The sequence below is a fragment of the Chlamydotis macqueenii genome, chromosome W, assembly GCF_036417535.1.
Source record: "Chlamydotis macqueenii isolate bChlMac1 chromosome W, bChlMac1.mat, whole genome shotgun sequence".
Lineage (NCBI taxonomy): Eukaryota > Metazoa > Chordata > Aves > Otidiformes > Otididae > Chlamydotis > Chlamydotis macqueenii.
In genome coordinates, this window is record NC_141592.1 from 497811 (window position 1) to 521019 (window position 23209).

At 42.8% G+C, this 23209-nt stretch overlaps 1 protein-coding gene across 3 annotated transcripts in view; it reads right to left on the reverse strand.

Moving 5' to 3' along the window:
- The window catches only part of ZNF532 (zinc finger protein 532), a 49482-nt gene extending 26704 nt beyond the window's left edge, over positions 1–22778 (reverse strand). Inside the window, exons 1-3 of one of the 3 annotated variants that reach the window (XM_086769665.1) lie at positions 21979–22001; positions 21724–21884; positions 6031–8387 (exon numbers count right to left, since the gene is read on the reverse strand). In XM_086769665.1, the coding sequence (XP_086625791.1) occupies positions 6031–8387; positions 21724–21884; positions 21979–22001 (2541 nt within the window). Of the gene's footprint in view, positions 1–6030; positions 8388–19922; positions 20033–21723; positions 21885–21978; positions 22002–22613 lie in introns of those variants that run through there. The other 2 variants (XM_086769666.1, XM_086769668.1) reach the window with 2 other exon arrangements.
- Between the last annotated feature and the right edge of the window lie 431 nt (positions 22779–23209).

Consider the following 23209-nt stretch of genomic DNA (forward strand, 5'->3'; position numbering starts at 1 on the left):
CGTACTGACCATGGGAGATGCATGTTGCTTTATATAAATTTTACTTAGGTGCCTCAAAAAATTACCTGAACAGTGCAAGGGGCCTAAGTACAACTTGAGAATCAAATCTTACGGTTTTAATTCAGTGCACCACATAAAGTAAAAAACAAAACCAAACCCAAATGTACCCAAAAACAAACACCAAATATACTATCTTCACTTTCTTCCATCCTTGCTCCTGATGAATTCTTATGGTAATATCCATAACACCAATAAAACAGAATATTATCAGGCAGAAATTGCACAGACAATTTCAAAATATATTTCTCAGGCTAGAATACAACATCTGCATTGTATCAACATATTGTGCATCTGAGTTAAAACTAGAGATATACAAAGTATTTACAAAGCTCTTCTTTGCAAGGCAATCTTTCTACATGTAGGAGTAACTTACTAATTATTTTCTTGTATTTTGTTACAAAAAAAAAAAAAAAGAAACATCTCCAACTACATGTTGACTACATGCCAAATCAGAAACATTGAATTTCTTTGGGTGCTTTGTGGCGTTTCGGGGATGAAATGCAAATGATACAACCCAGCTGAAGTAGGCCTCACTTTTGCTCACAGTTGCTTTCCATCACTTGAGGGCACAAAGAGCTAAACCTGTAAAAGCATTCCAGAAAATGTTTCATTTACAATAATACATCTCTAGAATCTCTAAGCAGATAGCTGACATCCTCTATGGAGCTACGCTTCTGTTTAACTTTGATCACCGACTTCAACAGAAACTCACGGCCTCAAAGTCAAGCACAAACACAAGACACTGCAAAACTGGACTTTAACTCAACTTCCTTTCGTAAGACTTCACTTTGTAATACCTTTCAAATTATTATTATGATTTCTTATGACTTGGGACTTCTGAATCTCACCAGTGACTTATGAAGATTTAAAAACAAAACCAAGACTCCTTCACGACATGGGTATTTTTTCAACATGAGACTTGCATATTTTCAGAAATGTTATCTGTAAGAGTCTTGCAGATGCAGAGATGTATACAGTTTGCAAGAATGTAGAACAAAACAAGATCTCCAGAGCTGCATTATAAATTATTTACTAACCTATGTATGAAGGAATTATGAAACAAATAATTAAGAAAAAAAAATCCCTTTCCTCATGGTAATACAGTTTCTTACTAAGAGGGAGGTGCTTCACAAAAAATCACCCCTTTCTTCCAATTTAGGTGACTTGCCTTTAAATGTCTCTTAAAAAACTGTAAGATGCACATCATATAATAGCAGAATCAAAGTCACCATTGTAGAAGAAAAAGCACAGTGCTACAAATAGCTATCACAGGAGTCTGACTCGCTAGTATAAGCAACTATGCCAGTAAAAAAAATAACATGCTCCCACTTAATCAACAGCAGACAGACACTAACTCCAGAGATAGAAGGAAAAAGCCTTCACAGTCACTGCAAAAGAGGATTTTTTTTTCTAACAGAACACTGTTTAGTAGCAAGGTCTAAAGTAACTTCTGAATTGCTTTAGCATTTATACAACATTTCTGAGACTCTAAGAACAAGTATATTTTTGTACTGCAATCTATACACTCCATTTTTATTCTGTCTCCAAACCAGCTTAATCTAAATGCTTTTTAGGAAGGTGCATGCAAATACTTTGATTCTTTTTTTTTTAAAAAAAGCAGTTAATTTTAAGCAGAAATGTTAATATGAAACATCTTGTGGTGACACACAGAGAAGCAGCGTATTTTCATATGGTTCACTTTCAATGTTCACTGCGTGAACATGGCGGCCTGCCACACTTGAAGACAGCGTCCATCCAAACACGGTTCTCAAATGTCCTGACGACAGCAAGATGGCAACATTAAAGCAGAAGAAGTTATGCCAAGGAAATCTACCGTTACTCCAATTCAGGTTCGATACTAGCACTAGGCCAGCTTACAGGGTAGCATGGATACATTTCCCTCCCTCATGGAAGGCTTTGCCTGAGATCAGCTATCTGTGGGGATTTGGAACCATCACTCTGATTAGAGCCTTTGTGACGCAGCAGGTCAGAAATTGTGTTCAGATACATATAAATATTCACTTTGAAATGCCAAGTATTTGTCCTCAATCGACCAAACAGCTCTGGCCGGACCCACTGACTCAAGGCCTCCAAACCGAACAGACCTGCGAACTCCTGTCTTCAGCTCAGGCTGAAAGGCAAAACCCTGACTAACTGTAACTGCCCAAAACGTGCTGGCCGTGTTTACTTGGCTTCAGTACCCCTTCTCAAAATCTATCTTTTACCTCCAGCTGATAAGCAGCAACGTAATACTGGAGAATCTGGAGTATTACTTGACTATGCAAGAAAACAGCAAAACAGAGGTTCTTACGCCAGTAACAGAAACGTACTGGGTTTTCATAGTCCTTCCAAAGCCTTTTGTCTGCAGTACGACAGGAAACTGGGCTGCTACGCCACAGAAGAGTCATACGACACTCAACTCCAGCTAAGCCTGCCTACCTGATTTTGCAACAAGCAGCCTGCACAGTCCATCTGTAATGCCAGGGACTGACTGACACAGAACACCAATAACGCTATTTGCACTGGTTTGCTACTTGTTTGCTAAACAGTAAAACGTTTAACTGCTTACAGTAGAACAAGAAGAATCTACTGTGGAATTCGGAAATTCAGCATGTTTGCTTACCATTTTGGGCTTAAGGTGGCATTAACTTCCAGTTCTCTCATTCCAACCCACACCAAAATAAAACACAGCTTGTGAAAATCATCACCTGCCTGCTTTTAAAGTCAAAGTTTCAGAAAAAAAAAGGGTTAGAAGAAAAAATGGTGGAGGTGGAAAATAAAGATACACAAGAACTATGAGTATGAAGGGAAATGAGCCATGTAGTTTCCGTGGGAGCTACACACTTTTATCTGTAAATAAGACTAACATGAACATTAATTAGCCGAGGTTTGCTACTTTTTTTCCCCAGGAAGTAGATGAGGTTTTCATTCAGACAGGAAACCTGTCAGTGAGTGGTCCTAATCCCTTTATAGCAGGAATATTAATGGAAGTAAAATATTATAGAAAGGTAACAACTTTATCAGGAATATCTTTTACTTGCTAGGGCTGTTTTACTATTGTTTGTTTTAAAAGAAACATTCTACCTTTGTAACAGGAGTTTAAGAAGAACAAGAAGTAACAGCTACTTATTGCTTAGACTCACTGAAAACACAAAACAGTATACAATTTCCATTTCAAGAGCAATTAGGTGAGCAATAGAAAGAATAGTAAGCTGCCAATAATAACTTTTTTTCCTATTATTTGTTTGCAAAATCCAAGTGTTTTATTTTTATTCTTTCTTCCTTCCGAAGTTGAAATAGCAACCTCATCTAACTTTCCTGTCTTCTTCCGCCCATAACAATGGTAGTTTTACAACAAAAAGCCAGTGCCAAGCACTAAGCAGTAAAACAGAAGTCAGAGTATTTCTCATCCAAGCTTTTCAAGGAGTGACATACAATGAAAAAGTACCAAAATGTTTATTAATAAATGCCTATACAGAGTCTTTCTTCAGCAAATGCTACCCTTGCAGCAATCCTTGGGACAAAAAATGGGACAAAAAGATAACTTATCAGGAAAGCAGGATGCACTGCTCTCACTAAAGCAGCTGGGCTCTCCCAATGCTGGGCACTTCAGCATAGCTACAACACTACACTATGTAATAAAATGCAACCTGAAAAGGCAGCAGAGAATTGAAAACTGATGCTTGCTATATGAAAAGGACTAAGAAAAACAGTTAATTAATTTTAAGAGGCTATTTCAACAAGAAACATTTAAAACTACGCTTAATAAGAGTGTTCTTTTAAAACGGAATGATGTGAAAACAGTTTCTTTGCAGTAACAAGGCTGCGTTTTTTTGTGGGTTTTTTTTTTTTTTTAAACCTGTAAATCCAGGGCCTAGTAAGCAGGTATTAAGGCCTTGTTCATACACCAGCTCTTAAAAGAGAGCAAGTTTCCAGCAAGAGACACAAAGATATTGATTGGTAGTAAGCAGTGCTGACTGTTCTCCGTACCTTCACGAGCTTTCCTCCCTGAACAGCACTATGTGTGCCCATACTTATCTTTCCACCTAACTGCGGTGGCGTTTGACATTCTATGAAGATCTTAGTTGCTTTCCTCTAGTAGATCACCAGGGTAAACAGTATCTAATAGGACATGCATAGAGAGAAAACTGGGCAGCAACAGGGCAAAAGCACCAGAGATAGCAGGAAAGGGCAAAAAGTGTTTCTACGAATCCGTATAGTTTACCTGTCCATACAAAAAAAAGCCCTCCAACCCCCCCAAAAGCGAGTATGTAAATTTTTATCTTTGTTCTTCTCTATTTTTTCCTTTTATCCTTACCTCATCCTCCCAACCTATTCTCAGTGTATTTGTCTGTGTCTCATCCACTTGCTTTTTCTTGGTGCCTTCTTAATTGCTTGATTTTAGAGTACCAAGAACAACAGGGTTTTCACAAGGACTACTGGATCTTATCATACCAAATGATACCTAATGGACCTATTATGGAAAAAAAGATAAATCTAACACCAGTAAGCACCAGCAAGGCAGTTAGCTAAAAAACAATTACTGAGTTTTAAGGAACTCAAGAGCTGGTGCAGAATATACTCATGGTCAGTCATCAGATATTGCTCAAACCTGCAGCAAGATCTAAGGACGGAATACATTCTGCTAACTTCTTTCTGACAAAAAGCTTAAAAAAAAAAATCACTTTAGGTAGGCACATCTGTGGTATCTTACAAACAGAAATTCGCTCACACAGCATTTCACTGGGAATCCAGGCAATTTCAGCCTAAGCCCGCTAGCCGGTTCGTAAAGCAGGAGCTGAGGCAAAGTCACATAGTCCATACAGTCAAGACTATTTCCACACTCCAACCCCTTTACAGTACTAACTGTAGCAGTGGGCGCGGTGTAACTGCCTCATGGGCACAGAACAGCTCGTAACTTTAGTAAACAGATTCTGACAGGAACCTCTCTGCGTTTCTATGATTAGTGGATTTTTTCCCAACTGTGGGACTTAAAAACCTTTATTTTGTACACTGTTGTGTGACTCCCAGAAACACTCCTGGGGCATTCCTGTCCCAATCAGTCTGAGCGCGTTTGCAAGTTTTCAGCTTCCCACATAGCAAGAAGGTGCAACTGAATGCTTTGAAACACACCAGAATCCCTTTTAATTGGCACGCCCCAATAGAAATCCAATCATATAATTTCATTAATTATCTTAACTCTTGTAGGATTATAAAATACATCGCACACTGATTAATATTAACTTTTATTGAATGACGTGTCTCTTTCAGATTAGGCCACATACATAGTAAAGAATTTTAAAATGGTTTGTAAGTTTAACTAATTAGCAATTTTAAGAGGAAAGGAAAACCAACACAAGTAAACAAATGGTCACACAGCAAGAAATGCATGCTAGTGAACAGCACTTTTCACTTGTTTAAGAAAGACCTAAATAAAACAGCATGCATATCCTTTTAATAGAATCAGTGTGCCATTTACTCATTGCCTAGAGTCCCTCACCCGTGGTGCTATATGAAAATAATAAAAACTGAAGACAAATCAAGAATTAATCACTTAAAACTATCATTCAGATTGAACAGGTGGGATGTTAATGAGGGTGCCAATTAAGTGGATTCCACAGGATACTCAAATTCCAAAGCACAGAAAGAATAATTAAGAATTCCTAGTAAAGACCATTATTAACATCAGTATTATAATGTTCAGCTGCAAGAAAGCTAATGCTAAATTTCAGAAAAAATATACAGTGTAAACTTCAGACTTCAGGGCCTAAAAAGTTCTAAGGAAATTCTTATTTTTAAAATGTTGACATTCACTATGTAAGTGCTTGCAAGATTTTTTTTTTGTGGTTCTCATTTATACTTTTAATCACAGAGGTTCAGATAATTGACAGCTAAATGAAAGCAAAAACATATCCAAAGTCTCCTAGGCTTATAGACGAAACATTGGAATTTAAACATATGATACTCTACTTGTCCACTTGTGTCTCCAGCCTGCTGGAAATGAGTCGCAAGAGATGTCTCATCTTGGAAAACTTCATTACACTCCAAACACTTCAGACTATGTCTACAGAGCTTCGATGGATCTTCGTCCAGTGGCATAGCGGGAATGACAGGCGTACTTGCTGGGGCCGATATCACTGCCCCAGTTACGCTCGACTGTACCTTTGTTACAGCATGCGCGCTGGCTCCCACAGGGCTCTGAAGCATAGATGCAGCGCTATTGCTTGAAGGAGATGCTATCATTTGATCTGCTGGGACCGGTTTTAAAATCAGGTGCGAACACTGCATTACAACTCCTTTTTCCTTGTGCCCACGAGCATGGGAAAGAAGACTGCATTTATTGTAGAAAACTAAGTTCTTTGTACAGTGATTACACGTCACTTCAATTCGCACGCTCCGCCTGTCATAATGCTGGGTCAGGCTCTTCTCAAGAGCAAACGAGTCGCCACACTCCAAACACTTGTAACCTCGTGTTGGTAAAGTTATTCCAGCATTGGCAGGGGGGCTAAGGTTTGGGATGTAAACTGGTACGGGATTGACACTACTCAGCACCTTATTGAATGCTTCCACTACAGAACTCTGTAGAGATGACACCACCTGGACTCGAGACACTTTTTTAGAAGGCTGTGAGGCTGCTGCAGAAATTATTGCCTGCTTTATTTGCTGCTGAGGTTTTGTTAGCACTTGGCGGAGTTCAGAGGTGGTTTGAGCACCTTGAGGCAGAAGGTTAAGGTTGGCAAGATGGACCGTCTTTGGCACAAGTTTAGCACTGGCAAGGCTCGATGCTGGCACCACAACAGTCTGCTGTTGTATAGCATTGGCAGCTTTTATAATGGCGCTACTGGCACTCTGCACTGAAGCGGCAGATATTACAGTGGCTTTCACTGTAGTATTGTTAGCGAGCTTCAAATTAATAACTTGGGAACCTGCCGTTTTAACTGCTGAAACGGGGAGAAAGGCAGTAGCCACAGGTTTGATAGTGACCTGTTTTGGTGCAAGTTCTGCAGACGCAACTGCATTGGTGACAACTGTGGACTGGAGAGGAGCTCTAGGAGGAGAGGAAAGAACAGCAGACGGTGGTGAGGACAGGAGAGACGTCATGGAAGTGACCATAGAAGCAGTCTGCTCTGGCTTTTTACCAGAGTCCAAATCAACTTCTGGCAGCACTCTAGTTACAGTTCTCTTTATCTCCCCAGAAGAAGTCTTGATGGTTTTTATGCGAACTTTAGGAATTGCTGGTGTTGACCCTGCAGGAGAAGATGGAGACCCTTTGCTACTGTTTTCACTTGACACACTTCTGGGACTATCAGGGGGTTTGACAGATGGCTTTTTAGCACCATCAATGAGACTCTGAGATTCAGGTGATTTTTCAATAGCCCGGGGACTCTCACTCATCTCTTTTGGTAATGGAGAAGATTCTCCTGAATTAGACTGTAAATCTTTACTGGTATCTGTAGCTGCCTTTTTAGCACTCAGTGCTGCAATTGCAGCAATGCATGAAGAAAGCTTTGCTGATGACTTTGCTTTGGACTGTGAAATGCTGGCAAGATTTGTTTCACTTTTTTCAGCACTCAGTTTTCCATCAAGTACCCTGTTTTCAAGAAGCTTCTCAGAACTGTCTTTTAGCAATTTGTCCTCTGTTTTTCGAGCCTTAAAAGGCTCATAGACGCTTAAATTCATGGAGTTGGTCTCTGTCTCTCGTTTAGCAACTTTATTTTTATCTACACTACTTGAAACTGGGATCCCAGATTTAATCAAGTTCTCCCCTCCAAGTCCCTTTAGTTTGTCATATTCCTGCTGAGATACAGATCCTGCCAAGACATTTGCTCTGAAATTTGCACGCATTTCCTCTTTATCCAGGGGGTCATCCACCTCAATTTTTTCATCATCATCAAATTCTTCAGCACTTGATATTGGGCTAAACTGGTTGAAAGCCGAATCCTTCAGTGTAGCCTCAGAAGCCGACCCATCATCTTTAAGTGATTTCCCTTCATCTTTACTGTAACTATCAAGAGCTGATGACGTTAGAAAGCCATTATGCAAGCCATTGCCTGTGGAATGGTGGCCATCCTTGTCCACTCCTTCGGAAGAATCAATAGTACGCACATTTTTCACAATGACACTCACACCAACATCAGATGATGACGGGGCATGAGAATCTTCATCTGTGTGAGCATTTTGCTTTATGTGGCTTTCATGGTCATCATGTCCAGATTCAATAGCTGCTTTTGGATCAACCATGTCTGGTATGTCAAATGCTGCAAGAAGGTCATCGAAATCTGGGGTCTTCATATCCCCCATGGTCACGTATTTGATTGTAAGCAAATCTGTAAAATAAGCAGAAAGTCATCATCTCAGTATTTTAAGCCCTAGTAGCACAGTTTTACACAAAATAAGCCTATGGTCACATACAGCATGCATAAATAAGTTATTTCACTTCTGAAGTAATATTTTCAGAAATTATATATTGCAGAACAGTGTTTCAGTGCAAGTGTACAGTCAATTATTACACCAAGAGCTACAGTAATCCATCAGCTTCACAGACTGTAACCTGGTCATTTCACCATAGGCACAAATTTATCTTCAGTGACTTTCGTCCTGTCCCATCTCCTACAGGCCCTCCTACCCTCTCACATACACTATGATTACAGCAAGATACCTTAGACTTTGATGAAAATAACATGAGGCACTTGCAATTCTTCCTAAGTCTAGATTCTCCTTGATATTTGCATTATCAACTTGGTGAGCTTTCCTGACAATGGTAACAGATGTGTTTCTACTGTTTAAGACCATTGCACTTATTTCTATAAATTGCTGTTTAAGAATTACGGCGTGTCTCCCAGTGTTCACAATACTTCTTTTTTTTCCAGCAACTCTAATGAAGGATCCGCTGTATCTACACTACTCCTGACAAGTGTCTCACCTACTTTAAAGACCTCCCATAAACAGAGATTCTACAACCTCCAGTGTAAATTATTCCAGTCATTCACATTTTTCACTGTTACATGTTTCCTACTGCATGATCTGAATCTTTCTTGATGCAATCTGACTGAACTACACGTGTTTGTATTCACCTATCCTCCTTGCAACAGCACTTTACTCCAAGAGCATGATCTCCCTTCAAACTTCTCCTTTCTAGGCTAACCAACACCTGATCTTTAGGGTTTTGTTTCCCCTCACAGACAACATCCTCCAGATCTTGTCGTTCTTCTTGTTTGCCACTGGCCTCTATTGCTGTTTTTCTTTTTCTTCCAATTCCCAAACCAAACAAGTAACTCAAAACAAAAACTTTAGAAATGCCGAGTAAAAAGAAAAACTAACTTTGTGTATACTTCTAGATTAAAATCCCACTCTGCTGGGATTTGCCTTTTTCCGCAGACGTTTCAGTAATACGCACAGGTGTGCAGGGGAATTGCTTGTAGAGATCTACAAAAATCACTTACAGAAAGCACAGAGAGACATTTTTTGGTTCTCTTTCACAACCACACACAGGCATGATTTGTATTGTTGTGACAGAGCTGTTTTAACTTACTTTCATTGTTCAGCAGTTACAGGCCAAAGTTAGCATTCAGTGTGAAAAGATACTTAACCAAATAAGTGTTGTTGTTAGAAAGCGCCCATTTAGGAAGCATCCTGTCTGTACCCCTACCTTTGTATCGGCACTTAAGGACTGGAAAATATGCTTACTATGTAGCTCAATCTGCTGTCTCCAATATTAATTATCACAGGCCACCAGAGAACCACAGCGTGACTAACTGCAACAGCGCTCTGCGAGCTCCTCATACTAGCTCAGACAGGCAAGAAGCTACATGGCCCATGCCAGAAGGTCTGCTGGAAGCCGCTTGCCAATGGAGATGCATCCTACAACTTCAGCAGCTCGCTTCCTCCTCCTCTTAGCTCACTATCTTCAGCTCTGAAGAGAAACTACTTGCTGACTGTTGAATTCAGCTGTAACAACGCTAAGAAAAACTAATCAAAACGCATATATGTTTAAATACATGTTTTAATGCACATAATTATCAACCAGCACTCCAACTGTTCCTCAGAAAGATGCATTTTACTAAAACGGCATAATCCCTCTGCTCAACAAAAATCCGTAAGACTTATGTATTCATCAACACTGGCTACCTGGAAGTCGTTATGGACTCTAAGAAAGGCATCTGAGGAAAATTTCTCAAAGATACTGGAATATTCACTGACATTTCATGTAATACTTTAAAATAAATATATAATTTCGAAAATTGCTTAAATGGTCCACTTACTGGTTTTGTGGCTTCATCTAACTTATTAACTTATTTTCATAGCACCAAGTCTTTCTGCAGAGCTGCACTCAGGACGCGATTCTCTATGAGAGAACTGCAACTGATGAATTTACTCTCTTAATTCGTAATTCCTTTACTTAATGGCTGATTTACAGTAGCCTATCATGGTAAATGCTCATCATCAAGACATCAATACTTTTGTAAAGCATATGGTTATAATCTATACTTATCAGACATAAGATTGTTTCATAATGCTGGTAATTCTGGGTTTATTGTGTATTTAATTATAACATTTTAAAATTCATTTATTCAAAAGCAAGTTTCTAGCCCTCATGCATTTAAAACTAGTAACTAGGATACACCAAACACAAGGATTTAAGAAAAGAGACTAGACAAGTAACCAGCGCAGCTCAACTCTCTTGCAGTATAATCAGAAGCTAACTCACAGCGTTCAGCACATGTGGCAGCACGACGCCTTCCTAAACTACAGCAAGATGATTATCACACTTATGCAGACCTGAACTTTACTTCATTTGCACTTTGATTGTACATTTGTCCACAGGTGTCTTTTCACAGTTATTATACAGACTCAAAAAGAACTAGAAAGTCTTCCCAGTCTAAAACTTCCTCTAATTACATATACTGGAGTTTAATTAACATGTAGCAACAGCAATGAATTAAGTAAAAGCCCACTTACACAGCATTTCACTCAGGTACCTTTAAGGACAAAACTGTGTAGCAAAGGAGATAAGATACATTTGTCCTCTACCAAGATACTTGGTTAGGCCAATTCCAAAATGGGAAAATACCTCAAAAGAATTCAGAGGCCTGCAGACCTCAGATCATAAATATATCCATACAGAGCACCCTGCATATAGCTGAAACTGTCTTTCAGGTGTATGCAGAAGGAACACACCCATTCTCTACCACAGCGTAAGAATGAAATGGTTTCTTCTACACGAGAGATCCAGAACTACTGCTGCCCTTTTGAAGAATCTCCCTGCTCTTCAAACTTTTAAAGCAATTTAAGTTAAACAAAAAGGGACAAAAAATATGGCCAGTCTTGATAAACAAGTAAGCAAAGTTGTAACCTGGACATTTTATTAATCTCTTCCTCACTATTCTAATATACCATTTTAGGATATAAACTATGTTTCCACCACAATTGCCAGGACCCTGAAGCCGCATTCCTCCCTTTTTTTTTCCACTGAAAACCTTTCAGGAACTCCTTCCCTTGAGGATAAAACTCTGCCTTTCATTCAAGATCAAAATCAACCGACACCTTGGCTGCCAGACCAGCTGCTGGTCTTCTCCTTCTCTGGGCCAATACAACATCTGTAAATACTTCAGAACAGGAAATGAGGCAAGTTCCTGGTTCCCTAGGAAATCGCAATTTTCCAGGAACTGGAATTTCTTTGAGAACTGCTTTTAAAGTGCTGAGAGTAAAGCTCAGTGTCTCCAGAGAGACACACAAAGGTGCAAAAACAGCATCAGAGAGCTGCCATTAAGGTGATCTTCAGAACTGAACAGAGGAACAGTCCACAATGTGTGTAACCGAGGATCCACTCCTCAAATGAAACAAACAAAAACATATCCTGGAATCGTTCAAGGCCAGGCTGGATGAGGCTCTGAGCAACCTGATCTAGTCAGGGATGTCCCTGCTCCTTGCAGGGGGGTTGGACTAGATGACCGTTGAAGGTCCCTTCCAACTCTAACTATTCTATGATTCTATGATTCTATATTTAAAGAAACAACCTGCAAGACCCTCACCTCCTCAGATATCTTTGTGCAAAATATATATATTTTTCATTTTTAGTTTCTGAATAGTAGAAACAAAATTCACCTCAAACCAGGGGAATGCTAACCTGAAGAACAATGGATAGATGATACAACAAATTAAGCACCCCTAATTTTGTAGGTACTCAGTTCTTAGTACCCTGCCCAGAGTACACTAATCATTTCATTTTCAGGTGACAGTCTCCCTTTGTAACATTCCTTTTCCTTCTGGTGGACTAGTTCCATTTCCTGCCTCTCCACCTGGCTGGCTGCTGCTGTCTACCAGGAGAACACCAGGAAGAGCCTATCACTTTCGTTGTAAGATTTGCAACATTCAGGGTGCATGAATTACTTGAGAAAAGTTACTAATCAGTTCCTTTAAAAATGCAAGCATTACTTTGCTTACTGATTATTCAATGATAAAAGTAAGTAAAAAGGAAAAAAAAAATCTGGATACGGCCAATAGGCATTACACAGCCAGACAGCCGCGGAGCAGCGAGGTGCAATGTTTCTGGGTTCTGCTTTTTTGATGGTGGGTGACAGGACTTCTGGGAAGACACCACTGACTCTTAAAAACTTCAGACAGCAGACTCTGAATACACTTACTTCATTATTTCCATTAATCTCTTTGGTGACAACAGCCATCCCTGTATGTGCATTAGAATCTTACTGAAACATAAGGTGCGAACTAAGTTCTGGAGGATAAACCAGGATTGTTTTGTTCGTGGTCATGCTTTGTTCAAAGCATGCGTGTATGACCTCCTGTGTTCTTCTTTCTCTGGAAACGCATCTCCTGAAATAAGTGCTTCCTATGAACAGCATGAAGAAAATGACACAGGTTTTAGGCAAAGGAAGATACCCCCTGACTGTCCCACTGTCTTACTTTTCCCAGTTAGCCTTTTAACTCCAGTTCATTCCAGTGAAGCGCTCACTTGGGTAATTATGTCAAAACAAAAACTAGTCCATGAGAACTCTCTGCTGACAGCAGAAGAGGCAAGCAGGACAAGAATTTGATGCTACACCCATGAAAAATAGTTAAATTCTTGTAAACCTTTTGGGGTCTTCATGTCCTCGATGTTAAGATGGAAAGTCTAAGGATGTATTAAAAGATTTTAAAAGGCTGATCTCCATAAAAAAGGGAACACATCTGCAAGATGAAGTGCATCTGGGAGCTTCTACCCTATTATCAGGGATTCCAGAGACTGTTTTGAAATACTGCTTTCTTACAGCAACCATTTATGCAGATGCGAGCAAGGCTCAAATATGCAATGACATAAATATCAACCAAAGAAATATCAGGGCTTAGAAGCAAATATCTGCTTGTGAAGGATTAAGAAAGGCAGTTTTGTTTTACTACATGGAATTTTTTCACTCCTCCTCAAGCCCTGTATCTATACCCATGTCAGGTGCAAGGACCCTAGCCATACGAGGAAAATCAAACAAACCTACCCTTTCACGTACTCTGCCGAGGTAGGGGGGAGCAGAGAAACACACAGAATAAAACCTTTTTTCTCACTTTCCAAATATAATTTACCTTGTAGCTTGGGCTTTAGGACAACTGCAGATGGGGCACAGTATTCTCCACAAGAAAGACCAAGCTGCCTATAAACTGCTGCTGAAATTGAAAGGTACTTCTTGGTAACCAGAATCATCTGGCAGCTCCCAGACAGGTCACATCTCCAAACCGCTCAAAACTCTGATTTTTGTCTGTCAGGTACAAGAACAACTTCAAGCTTTCCAGGACTAGCAATGACAAATAATCCTCCTCCCTTTCCAGTACTTTTCCAATTAATATTCTCTATGCATGAAGGCCCCTAACTATTGTTTCTGGATCACAATCCCAGAATCATAGAACAGACTGGGTTGGAAGGCATCTTTAAAGGTCATCTAGTGCAAACCCCCTGCAAAGAGCACGCTCCTACATTCTCAATGTTTATTCTTTTATTTCATCGTTAACCTTTAAAGACCTGACCAACTTTTCCTCCTTGACACTCACCCTCCGGCTCACCCAAATCTTCATTGCTCAACCACAAGTCTGGCGACTCTATGCAATTGCTTTAACTGTCTGCACTAGCCCCCTCTTTTCCACTGTACTAAATTTAAATTCCTACCCTTTGCATTCAAATTCCACATAACAGTCTATACTTACAATACGTAACTCTAAGCTTTTGTTCAAACAACTGCTCAGCTCAAGCTTCCCTCAGCAGCAAGTCTGTTTATTATTTAAGGAAACAGGAAAAAACCCAACTTTAATTTTCTTCAACTTATTGAGTTCATGTTCTTGTGACTACATTCCCTTACCTTCCCTAAACTCTTCCTACAGTTTTACCTCCATTTGTACTAAGTATAGTTGTGGACGGTTGACTCTTTAGGGCAAAGGATCTTTTCTTTTGTATGCCCTTCAAATAAAATCAATGGTTTTTTTTCAGTACCGAGAAAACAAGAGCATTGAGACGCCACTTTTCAGTGTCTAGCACATGGCAATGTCTTGATTCTGGAAGAATACTTCTGGTATAACCATATATAACAACTATTCTGGTACAGCTAGACTGGTCTAAATTCCCAGTGAGGTGCACTATTACAGAAAAAAACCCTGATAATCTAGTAAAACTACTCCACTTCCAAACATGAGTAATGACACCTAAATAAGATCACGCTCATTTTCATGGAACAAAATGCCTACACCAGCCTAACTAGCATAAAAGCTTTTTCTTGTTTTCCCCTCCAGTTTCTGTATTGTTATGCCATGAAATTTCATCAGGTAGAGAAGGCTTAAGTGATTCAATTAGAACTGCAGTCATACATACCCTAACATTAGGCAAACATCAGCCTAATACACAGATCATGAGCAGTTCATTAGTTATTCAACATATATTAGTAATTATGACTTATTAACACTTCTGATTATTTACTCTGAAAGCTAAGCATCTGAAAGAAAGACAAAAGCAATATGCTAATTCAACCACCAAGTGTTCTTCAGGAAATGAGAACCACATCTCAAATCACAACTTCGTGTGGTTTGAAATACTCAGCAGGCAAGTAGGATACGCAGGAGGCCACTTTAACCACAATCAGCAATGCCTATTGCAGTCACATAACACACCGGTTCCTCTTCGCTTATCAAAGGTCCCATGACTAACTGTTGCAGAACTCAGACACATTCCTGCTTCCAGAAATACAACTTTCATAATAGGCAGCATTTGGATTTCTTAGGATAAAGGTCTCATTTGCCATCCATAGTATCAGTAAGGTCTCGCCAGTCCTCACGTAAACGTCTCTGTGAAGCACAGGGTGGTTTACAGTTAAAATTTATACCAAGCAACCTGCTATTTCAACACTATACACTGTATTGATCTGCCTTTTTAAAAAAAGTAAAAAAAAAAAAAGAAAAATCCAACTTGTCTCCATGCACAAGCCTCAACGAGTAAGAGAAGTTTGAATTTGCACTTCTGGTTTTCCAGTAGACTATTCTTCCTCCCTTCTCCTCCTCTTCAAAAAAGCTTTGGAGGGTAAATATTAGCCTAGTATTTAAAGTATTACAATTTTTACCTTTTTGTTTTTACTCAATGCAGTTTCAGAAGAATTTCAAGACTTATTCTTTACTAGCACAAAAAAGTTTTCAACAGGCATTTCACAGAATCTCAGAATAGCTGTGGCTGAAACAGACCACTGTAACTCCAACTTCTCTGCTCAAAGCAGGGTCTGCTACAGCAGGACCCTCAGGACACTGTTCAGCCAGGTTTCGAGCATTTCCAGAGATGGAGACCCCAAAACCTCTCAAGGCAATAGGTTCCGGTGTTTCACCACAGCAAAAAAGGTTTAAACCATTCATTAGCATTCAGGCGTGCTCACATTCACTTGCCTTACCACCCACTGACGACAGTATCTACGCGCATTTTTGGAGTGCGCCATCAAACAGAAGCAAGCTATGGAAGCTGATCAAACCACCGCCCACACCCTGCCGATCCGGAGCACAATCCCAGCTCATGGTCAGATAGAACATTCTGGAATTGGGACAGGGTAAGAAGCTACATAAAGCTCAGCTACTGGTTGTGATTTATAAGGCTGTCTCTGCGGACTGTTTCCACAGCAGACGGAACCAGTTCCCATTTGACTTTGATCTACTTTCACGCGAGCTGTACAACTAAGATGCTATAAACAAATCTGGATGCCGTAAGGAGGAAAAAAACTTGAATGCCAACCTTTCGCAACAATTAACCCAAAATATTGTTCAGTATTATACACAAAAGACAGTGTCATTTTAGAATAATTGCTAAAATATTTACCAAATGATAAAAAAATATTTAACAAACTCATTTCTCCACTCATTCTACTTCTATTCATTTAGCTCTAGAATACCACATAAGCATCTTAATTTATGTTGCCTTGTTTGCTGTTAATTCCTACAGGCATAACTTTTTCCAAATGGTCTTGCCCATGGATTCAGGTTTAGAGCCTCAGGAACAGAAGATCTCGGCAGCAGAGTCTCAAGTTCAGCCTTTAACGTGAGGTGTGGCAGAGCACTACTTGCGCTTATTGCCTAGCTGAGCTCTGCAATCACGGATTACTAAGCCGTGTCAAACCAACAAGTGAGATCTCCCCTAAAGGAGTCCGAGTTCTTTCACAACCATAAGCACGTTACCACCGTTTTCAAAACATCTCCATCCCTGTAAGTAATTATAAAAGAGTGGCCTGTTGTCTTTTCTACTCTCTCCTACTACGTCCTGCATTTGATTGCGGATCCTTCTGATCTGATCTGTTAAAAGATGACCCCTCTTCCCCTGCAATAGCTATAATTAAGTTAAGACAGTTCTTGAGATTTTTTTTGTTTCTTAAGCAAATTTGCACAGGTTTTGAAAGCCAAAATAGAATTACTTGCAGTTTACGGCTCCCTAGAAGCCTCATCTTGTAGTCTACCTCCTCCGTTTTTTAACTTTCTTATTTTCTTGCAAAAGAGGTATCTCAAATTCTCTTTGGGTAGGAGAGAACAGGAAGGGAAAGAGAAGGGGTATCTTCTGAAGTCTGTCCATTTCCTCTTCTCACACCACCACTGAACCAGCTCTAGCACAGTTCCAAGAGAACCACAGGCAATTGGTTCAAAGTTTGCCATTATCAGCCTTTGGCTGGCAAAAAGAGCAGGGCTGTTTCAACACACAAGCCAGGCATCTCCTTCCCCACTCCAGATGCAGCTGAACAGACCATCTCTATCTATAGTTGGCCAAATGAAAACTACCTATATTCATCAAGAGATCCAGCTGAGTTTTGGGCCTAGCAACTTCACAAATTTATCCTAAAATGGAGATTAACTCAAGAAAAGCAGGTAAATCCCCATACCATTCTTTTCACACTCTATTTAAAAATGAATTATAAAAAAGGCTTAATTTTGTACTTCTATATGTAGAACGGGCTGGGACAGTAACACGTGAACAATCTGGATGTACAACAACAAACAGAATTTTGAGATTCCCAATTTAATGCAAATCTGAACCACATTCTAAATGGCACTTGCTTCCTGCCTATTTCCTTTGATGTACTTTTTTTTAAAGTGGATAGCAATTCTTGTTCAAAAACAGCATGAAGCAGCTGCAGACAATCTCGCTGAGAGCACTCCAAGTCAGGCAGGGCCTGCCTGTGCAACACTGGCAACAAACAGGCCCTAAAACATTTGGGTAAAGTTTTCGGTTTTTTTTAAATATACATTCCCAGCAATCTGTATGCATAATTATATTTTAACACACATTCATACTTCTAAGAAAATCAAAGTTAGTTAATTCATTCAAAAGAGGCTTGGAACTTGATAAATCATTATTCTTATTCTCAGGATCAATACCTGAGACAGGCCTCAATGCAAAATGAGATCACATTGCCGATACAGAGGACCAGCCCTCCAGCATTAAGCATCATTTTCTGCTGGAAAGCTGGTCTACATGCAAAATCAAAATCTCCTGGTGAAGAGCATTTACAAATATTATTAGACTAAAAAAAAACAAACCAAAACTCACCAAGAACACTGCAGACTCCAGCATCTATTCACGTTTCTCATCTTACAGCCTACAAAAATCCCTGCAAATTCAAAATCTCCATTGCTAAAAATAAAAATTCATAGTACAGATTGTGTTCAAAAACCCAAACAAAACTGACACTCTGAATTTTGTGACAACTCAAGAACTTACAATTTTTTAACTGCTTACTATTCTGGTACAAAGGAAAAAAAAAATCTAAAAGGTGCTCTCATGTAACATATGAATTTTAGCTGACACTTGGAAAAGAACATGCACCATCAGCAGCATACTATTCCTATCATGCAACAAGAATTCCTGTTTGCAAGCATAATTTTGCTACAGATGTCCATAGTCAAATATAGAACCTCTGCATCCAAACTATGAAAAATATGAACAGAAATCAGTATAGGCATTTTGCTTCACCACAAAAGCTATTTACTGCCCTGTCAAATCTGAGAAACAACACACTAGCTGCATGAAAACCCACAAAACTGCAATTTCAGGCTGAACATAAGCATGCTACTTTCACTTTTCTACAATTAATAGCTAAACACTGGATTACATAATCTACTGCAGTCAGAAATAAAAAGGTTCTCTTGTATTGTCACCCTCTGATGCAGACACCCTGCCTATCATCAGCCACCACACAACTTACCCAACCTCCACAACCTCTCAAGGCTTTTAAGACTGTCTACTTTATTCTGCTAAGCACAGAGGAAAAGACCCTCATTTCAACTAGAAGAGAACATTTTCAATGTTTTGCCTCCATATTTATCTTGATTGTAGATTACCAAACCAGCTAACAGAGCCAAGACTAGTCAGATTTTTAAAAAATCATACCGGCTAAGATTCTAGACTTGCTGATTTCCTGTTATAGGAAGTAACAGTTCTAGCAAAAGAATCCCCAAGGCAAAATGTTTAGCGTTCCAATGTGTACGCTCTAACAGCCTTTGTTCTTCCCTTTGCTATATTCATTACTGCTTTCCTCTCTCTCCCCCTCTCCCTCTCTCTGAATCCTTCAGCTTTCCCTATAAGATACAAATGCCAGCTCAAATCTAAGTACACATTTATTTTCTTGATGAGAGGGGGAAAAAAAAGCCTTATCCATTATCCACTGCTTTGAGTTAAAAGTAGCCATCCCTCAGAGGCTGATGCACTGCCCATCCGGTTTCCTATTCTTATTTCATTACTGCATAATATTACAATTCATGCCCCTAATAACCCACTGGAGCTCCATCAAACCTCTAAAACACATCTTTCCGCTTGGCTGCTGCAAAATCCTCTCTGGGTTACAACAGTTTAAGAAACACCATCCATACTATTTATTTTATACGTGTTTTTTTTTTTTTTTTTCCTGTGTGGGCTATATTACGTAGATGTTTAACACCGAAGACCTTAATTCAGGAGTAAGTACCGGGTTACTCAGATATGGCCAAACAAGGAACCTTTAAATAATTAGACAGCAAATTCTGAATCTGCAGTGCTGTAATACAACACAGAACAGTTCACCGCCATGTGCTCCACAATTTATGATTGTCACTCAGAGGCCTATTCCGTACCACTACACTGTGAAAAACCACATATCTGGATATAAGACATTTCAATGAAAATACTGTATTTAACCAAGATATCAGTAAGTCTTTACAAATAATAGCTTTAATCCTATTAAAACTGGAAGGCGTTAATAGCATTTCTTTAGTAACACTTAAACAATTGTCTCCTTACTAATGTGCCAAGTGTGCAATCAGGAGCCAGATTTACTTTTCACATACATGTACCTTCATGCTGTTGTTACAGTCGTACCCAAAACATCATTTCTCACCTTGTGAACCTTGACCTTTGAAAGATTTTTTTAGCCAATGCTCAGTTACTGCCACAGATGCATTACCTCTGCAAATATGAAAGGGTTAAAGGCAGCCCCAATCAATAGGCCTACAAGGAAAAAAAAAAAAAAAAAAAAGGGAAAACGAGTATGCCTTACAGCATCTTTGCAATGCTTTTATGCACAATTCTACAACAATACTGTTTCCTTTTGGCCTTACAGAAAGGCACAGCATCCCCCCCCCCGCCCTTAATATCTCCTACAGAAGAAAACCACAAGACAGCACCCTGTAAATAAAACAGCATGCAAAGCAGCATTCTTCAGTCACAAGCATAACTACAATTACAAATCATTCAATCAATTTTATTTAGTTTAGTTTTAAAATAGACGGCATAACCAGTGTCCCACCCTTGCAAAGCAAAAATATTTTAATAAGGGTCATAAATCTCAGCTCTTGCCCATTCCTTAAGCATAAAAAGGCACGAAAAGCCAAAGTAATCTCAGTTACTGCAAATATGTACATTTATATACAGAATCCTTTATGACTATATTAGCCACATACCAGTGCTGTGTGTCTAAAGTGTGCATTCACATACTGTTTTGGGATGGTATCTTTCTGCAAGCTCCTCTGCTTTTGGCTGCCATGAAGGGAGGAAGCTATCCCACTGTAGTAGCTCAGTGACTGCATTGTGTTCAGGAGCTGATCTGCCTCAAACCAGTTCCAGCCGGTTCTGGTCACCCTACATAAAAAGCTATGGCAACCCTCGCTGAGTTGCCAACGAGTCCCTGAAAATCGCGGGGGCTCTTTTTTCTGTGGCGGCGGGGACGGCTGCAGCCCTGTCCCCCTGCTCCCCTCCAGCCCGGCCCACGCAGCCCCCTTGCTCCCCAGTGCCGCCCCACACGCTCCCTTCCTCTCCTCCCCCACTTACCTCCCACAACCTGGCTGAAAGCTGTGAGTGTGTGCGTGCCTGTCTGTAGCTAACAAAGAGACCGCAATAAAAATCCTCACAGGATCTCTCTTGCAGCACCAGGCAGGCTCGGCCACAGCACTGGGAGACAGCCTGCTAACCCAGGAGCGCTCCCCCCGCTCTGCTCCCCACAGCACAAGGGGTGGCTGCTGAGCAACGTCACATCTGCCCCCTCATGCCCACGGCCGTGGGGTGGCCCATCAAGGTCTTCTTCCGTGCGCCCTCCCCGCTCCTCGCTGCGGCTGGGGCCGCTCGAATGGCATTTTCTCTCCTCTGCACAGCGTTACTACAAAGATCACCCACACGCGCGCCTCCCTCCCCTCAAGAAATCCATTTCCGCAGCAGCAAGATGCCTGCAAAATAGTTCCTTTGCCCCCTCCTCACAGCACCGAGTTGGCTGCTGAGCTGATATTTTTTTTTCCTTTTTTTTTGCTACTCAACTATCCTTGAGGCACTGAAAAGCATCAAGCTGCAGACCCACGCCTGACCAGCCCCCCCGGCCTCCCACAGCCACAGCCACAGCCACAGCTGCGGGGGAGGCCAGGACACAGCTCTGCGCTGCGCTCGGCTCCCACCCCGCAAAGATGGCTGCTGATTTCAGCCCTTTCCTCGGCCCCACACGTCTCTCCGGGCCGATTCCCAGCGAAGGTCTCCACACCCCACAGTGCCAATGCCCCTCCAGAGAAGGGCCCTGCGCCCACCTCTGCCCGGGGCAGCCGTGCTCCTAGCCCGCTCCCCCTTCTCTCTCTGCCACCCAGGGCCTTCCTCCTGCATGGCTGACAGGCACCCCAAATCGAGACGTTATGCACCCCGCTCCTGGTGTGGCTACTCACCCTTGCACTGGCAAAACCAGTAACTACCTCCGCCTACGCGCCAAGCCCCATCCTCTCCAGGATCTGCCGTGAGATGGCTCTTCAGCAAGGCTTCCCTCCAAGCCAGCTGCCACGCCAGGCTACACCGACCAGACCCTCTGCTCTCCGGGCTGCACCTGTAACTGTTAGCAGAGGTCTCGGGCACAACCCTTCACCCCCCCTTCCCCTGCGGAGGGAGCTGAGATCTGGCACTTTCTCCACATCCCTCATCCCCACCCCATTCTGGGGAAAACGACCATCTTCTTCCGCTGCCTCGGCCCCGTCTTCTCAGCACAGGCAGCTCCAGGCGGCCCTCCCTCAGCCCGGGTGGGCTGCTCCCGCCTCTGCGGGCCGCCGCGGCCCCGGGCACCTCGCTGACGGACCGCGGCCCCCTCCCCTCAGCGCGGCACCCGCGCCCCCCCCCCCGCACCGCGGCCCGGGGTCGGCCGTATCCGAGCGGGCCCTGCCGAGCCCGGCCCGGCGCCGAGCCCCAGGCGGGAGGAAAGGGCCCCGCTACGCGCGGGGGACGCCCGCAGAGCGGAGGCCGCGGCCCCTCCGGCGGCAGGGAGAGCGGGGGAAGGGGGGCGGCGGCGGCACGGGCCACGTCCGAGCGATCCCCACCGCACCCCGCCCGCGCCGAGCCGGCCCTGGCAGCCCCCGGGTGCTCGGGTGGCCGCGGGGCTCCGGCAGCCGCCGCCCTCGCAGCGACCCGGCCCTGGAGCGGCCCACGCCGAGCCGAGCCGAGCAGGCCGGGCAGGCCGCGCCGCCGCAGCCGGCCCGCGGCGGGGCCTGCGCGCAGGCGAGGCGGGAGCTGGGCCGGGAGGAAGGCGACCCCCACCGCATGCAAACTCCGCACCCCCATGCAAACACACCTGCTGCGGCCCCGCCGCCCGGCCGCGGCTGCTCCGCCGGCGGCCTCAGGCGAGCATGGCTAAGGTCCGCGCTGCCTCGGCCGCCTGCGGAGCGGCCTGGCTAAGAGATGGTGGAACATAATGGCAGGGAGGCTCTGCCGGGACTGAGGAGAAGGTGGGGGTGGGGGTGCCTCGGCTTGCACAGATGGGGGAGACGCTCCCGTGTGATTCCGTGTGAAACGGCTCCCTGGAGTGTGCCGGGGGCGGGGAGGGCTGCCGCTGCCTCCCAGCGCTCGGCGGGCAGGCGCCGGGGCCGGGCAGGTCGCGGCCTCCCGCAGCCCGGGGCGGGGAGGGGGAGGCGGAGGCGGGGGGGGGGTGGGTTCCCCGCTCTGCCGCCGGAGCCCGCCGAGCCCAGGCGGCCGGGGAATCCCGCCCCGAAGGGGAACGAGCCGGGCAGGGCAGCGCCAGCGGGCCGGTGCCCATCCCTCCCCCGCGCCTTCACCGCGGCCCTGCGGCAGGGATGGGGCAGGCCTGCCACGAGGCTGCGGCGGCCCCGGCCCCGCGGGAGGCCGCCGCGCTGTCCCCGGCCCGGAGCTGGGTCTGCCTTTCCCTGACCC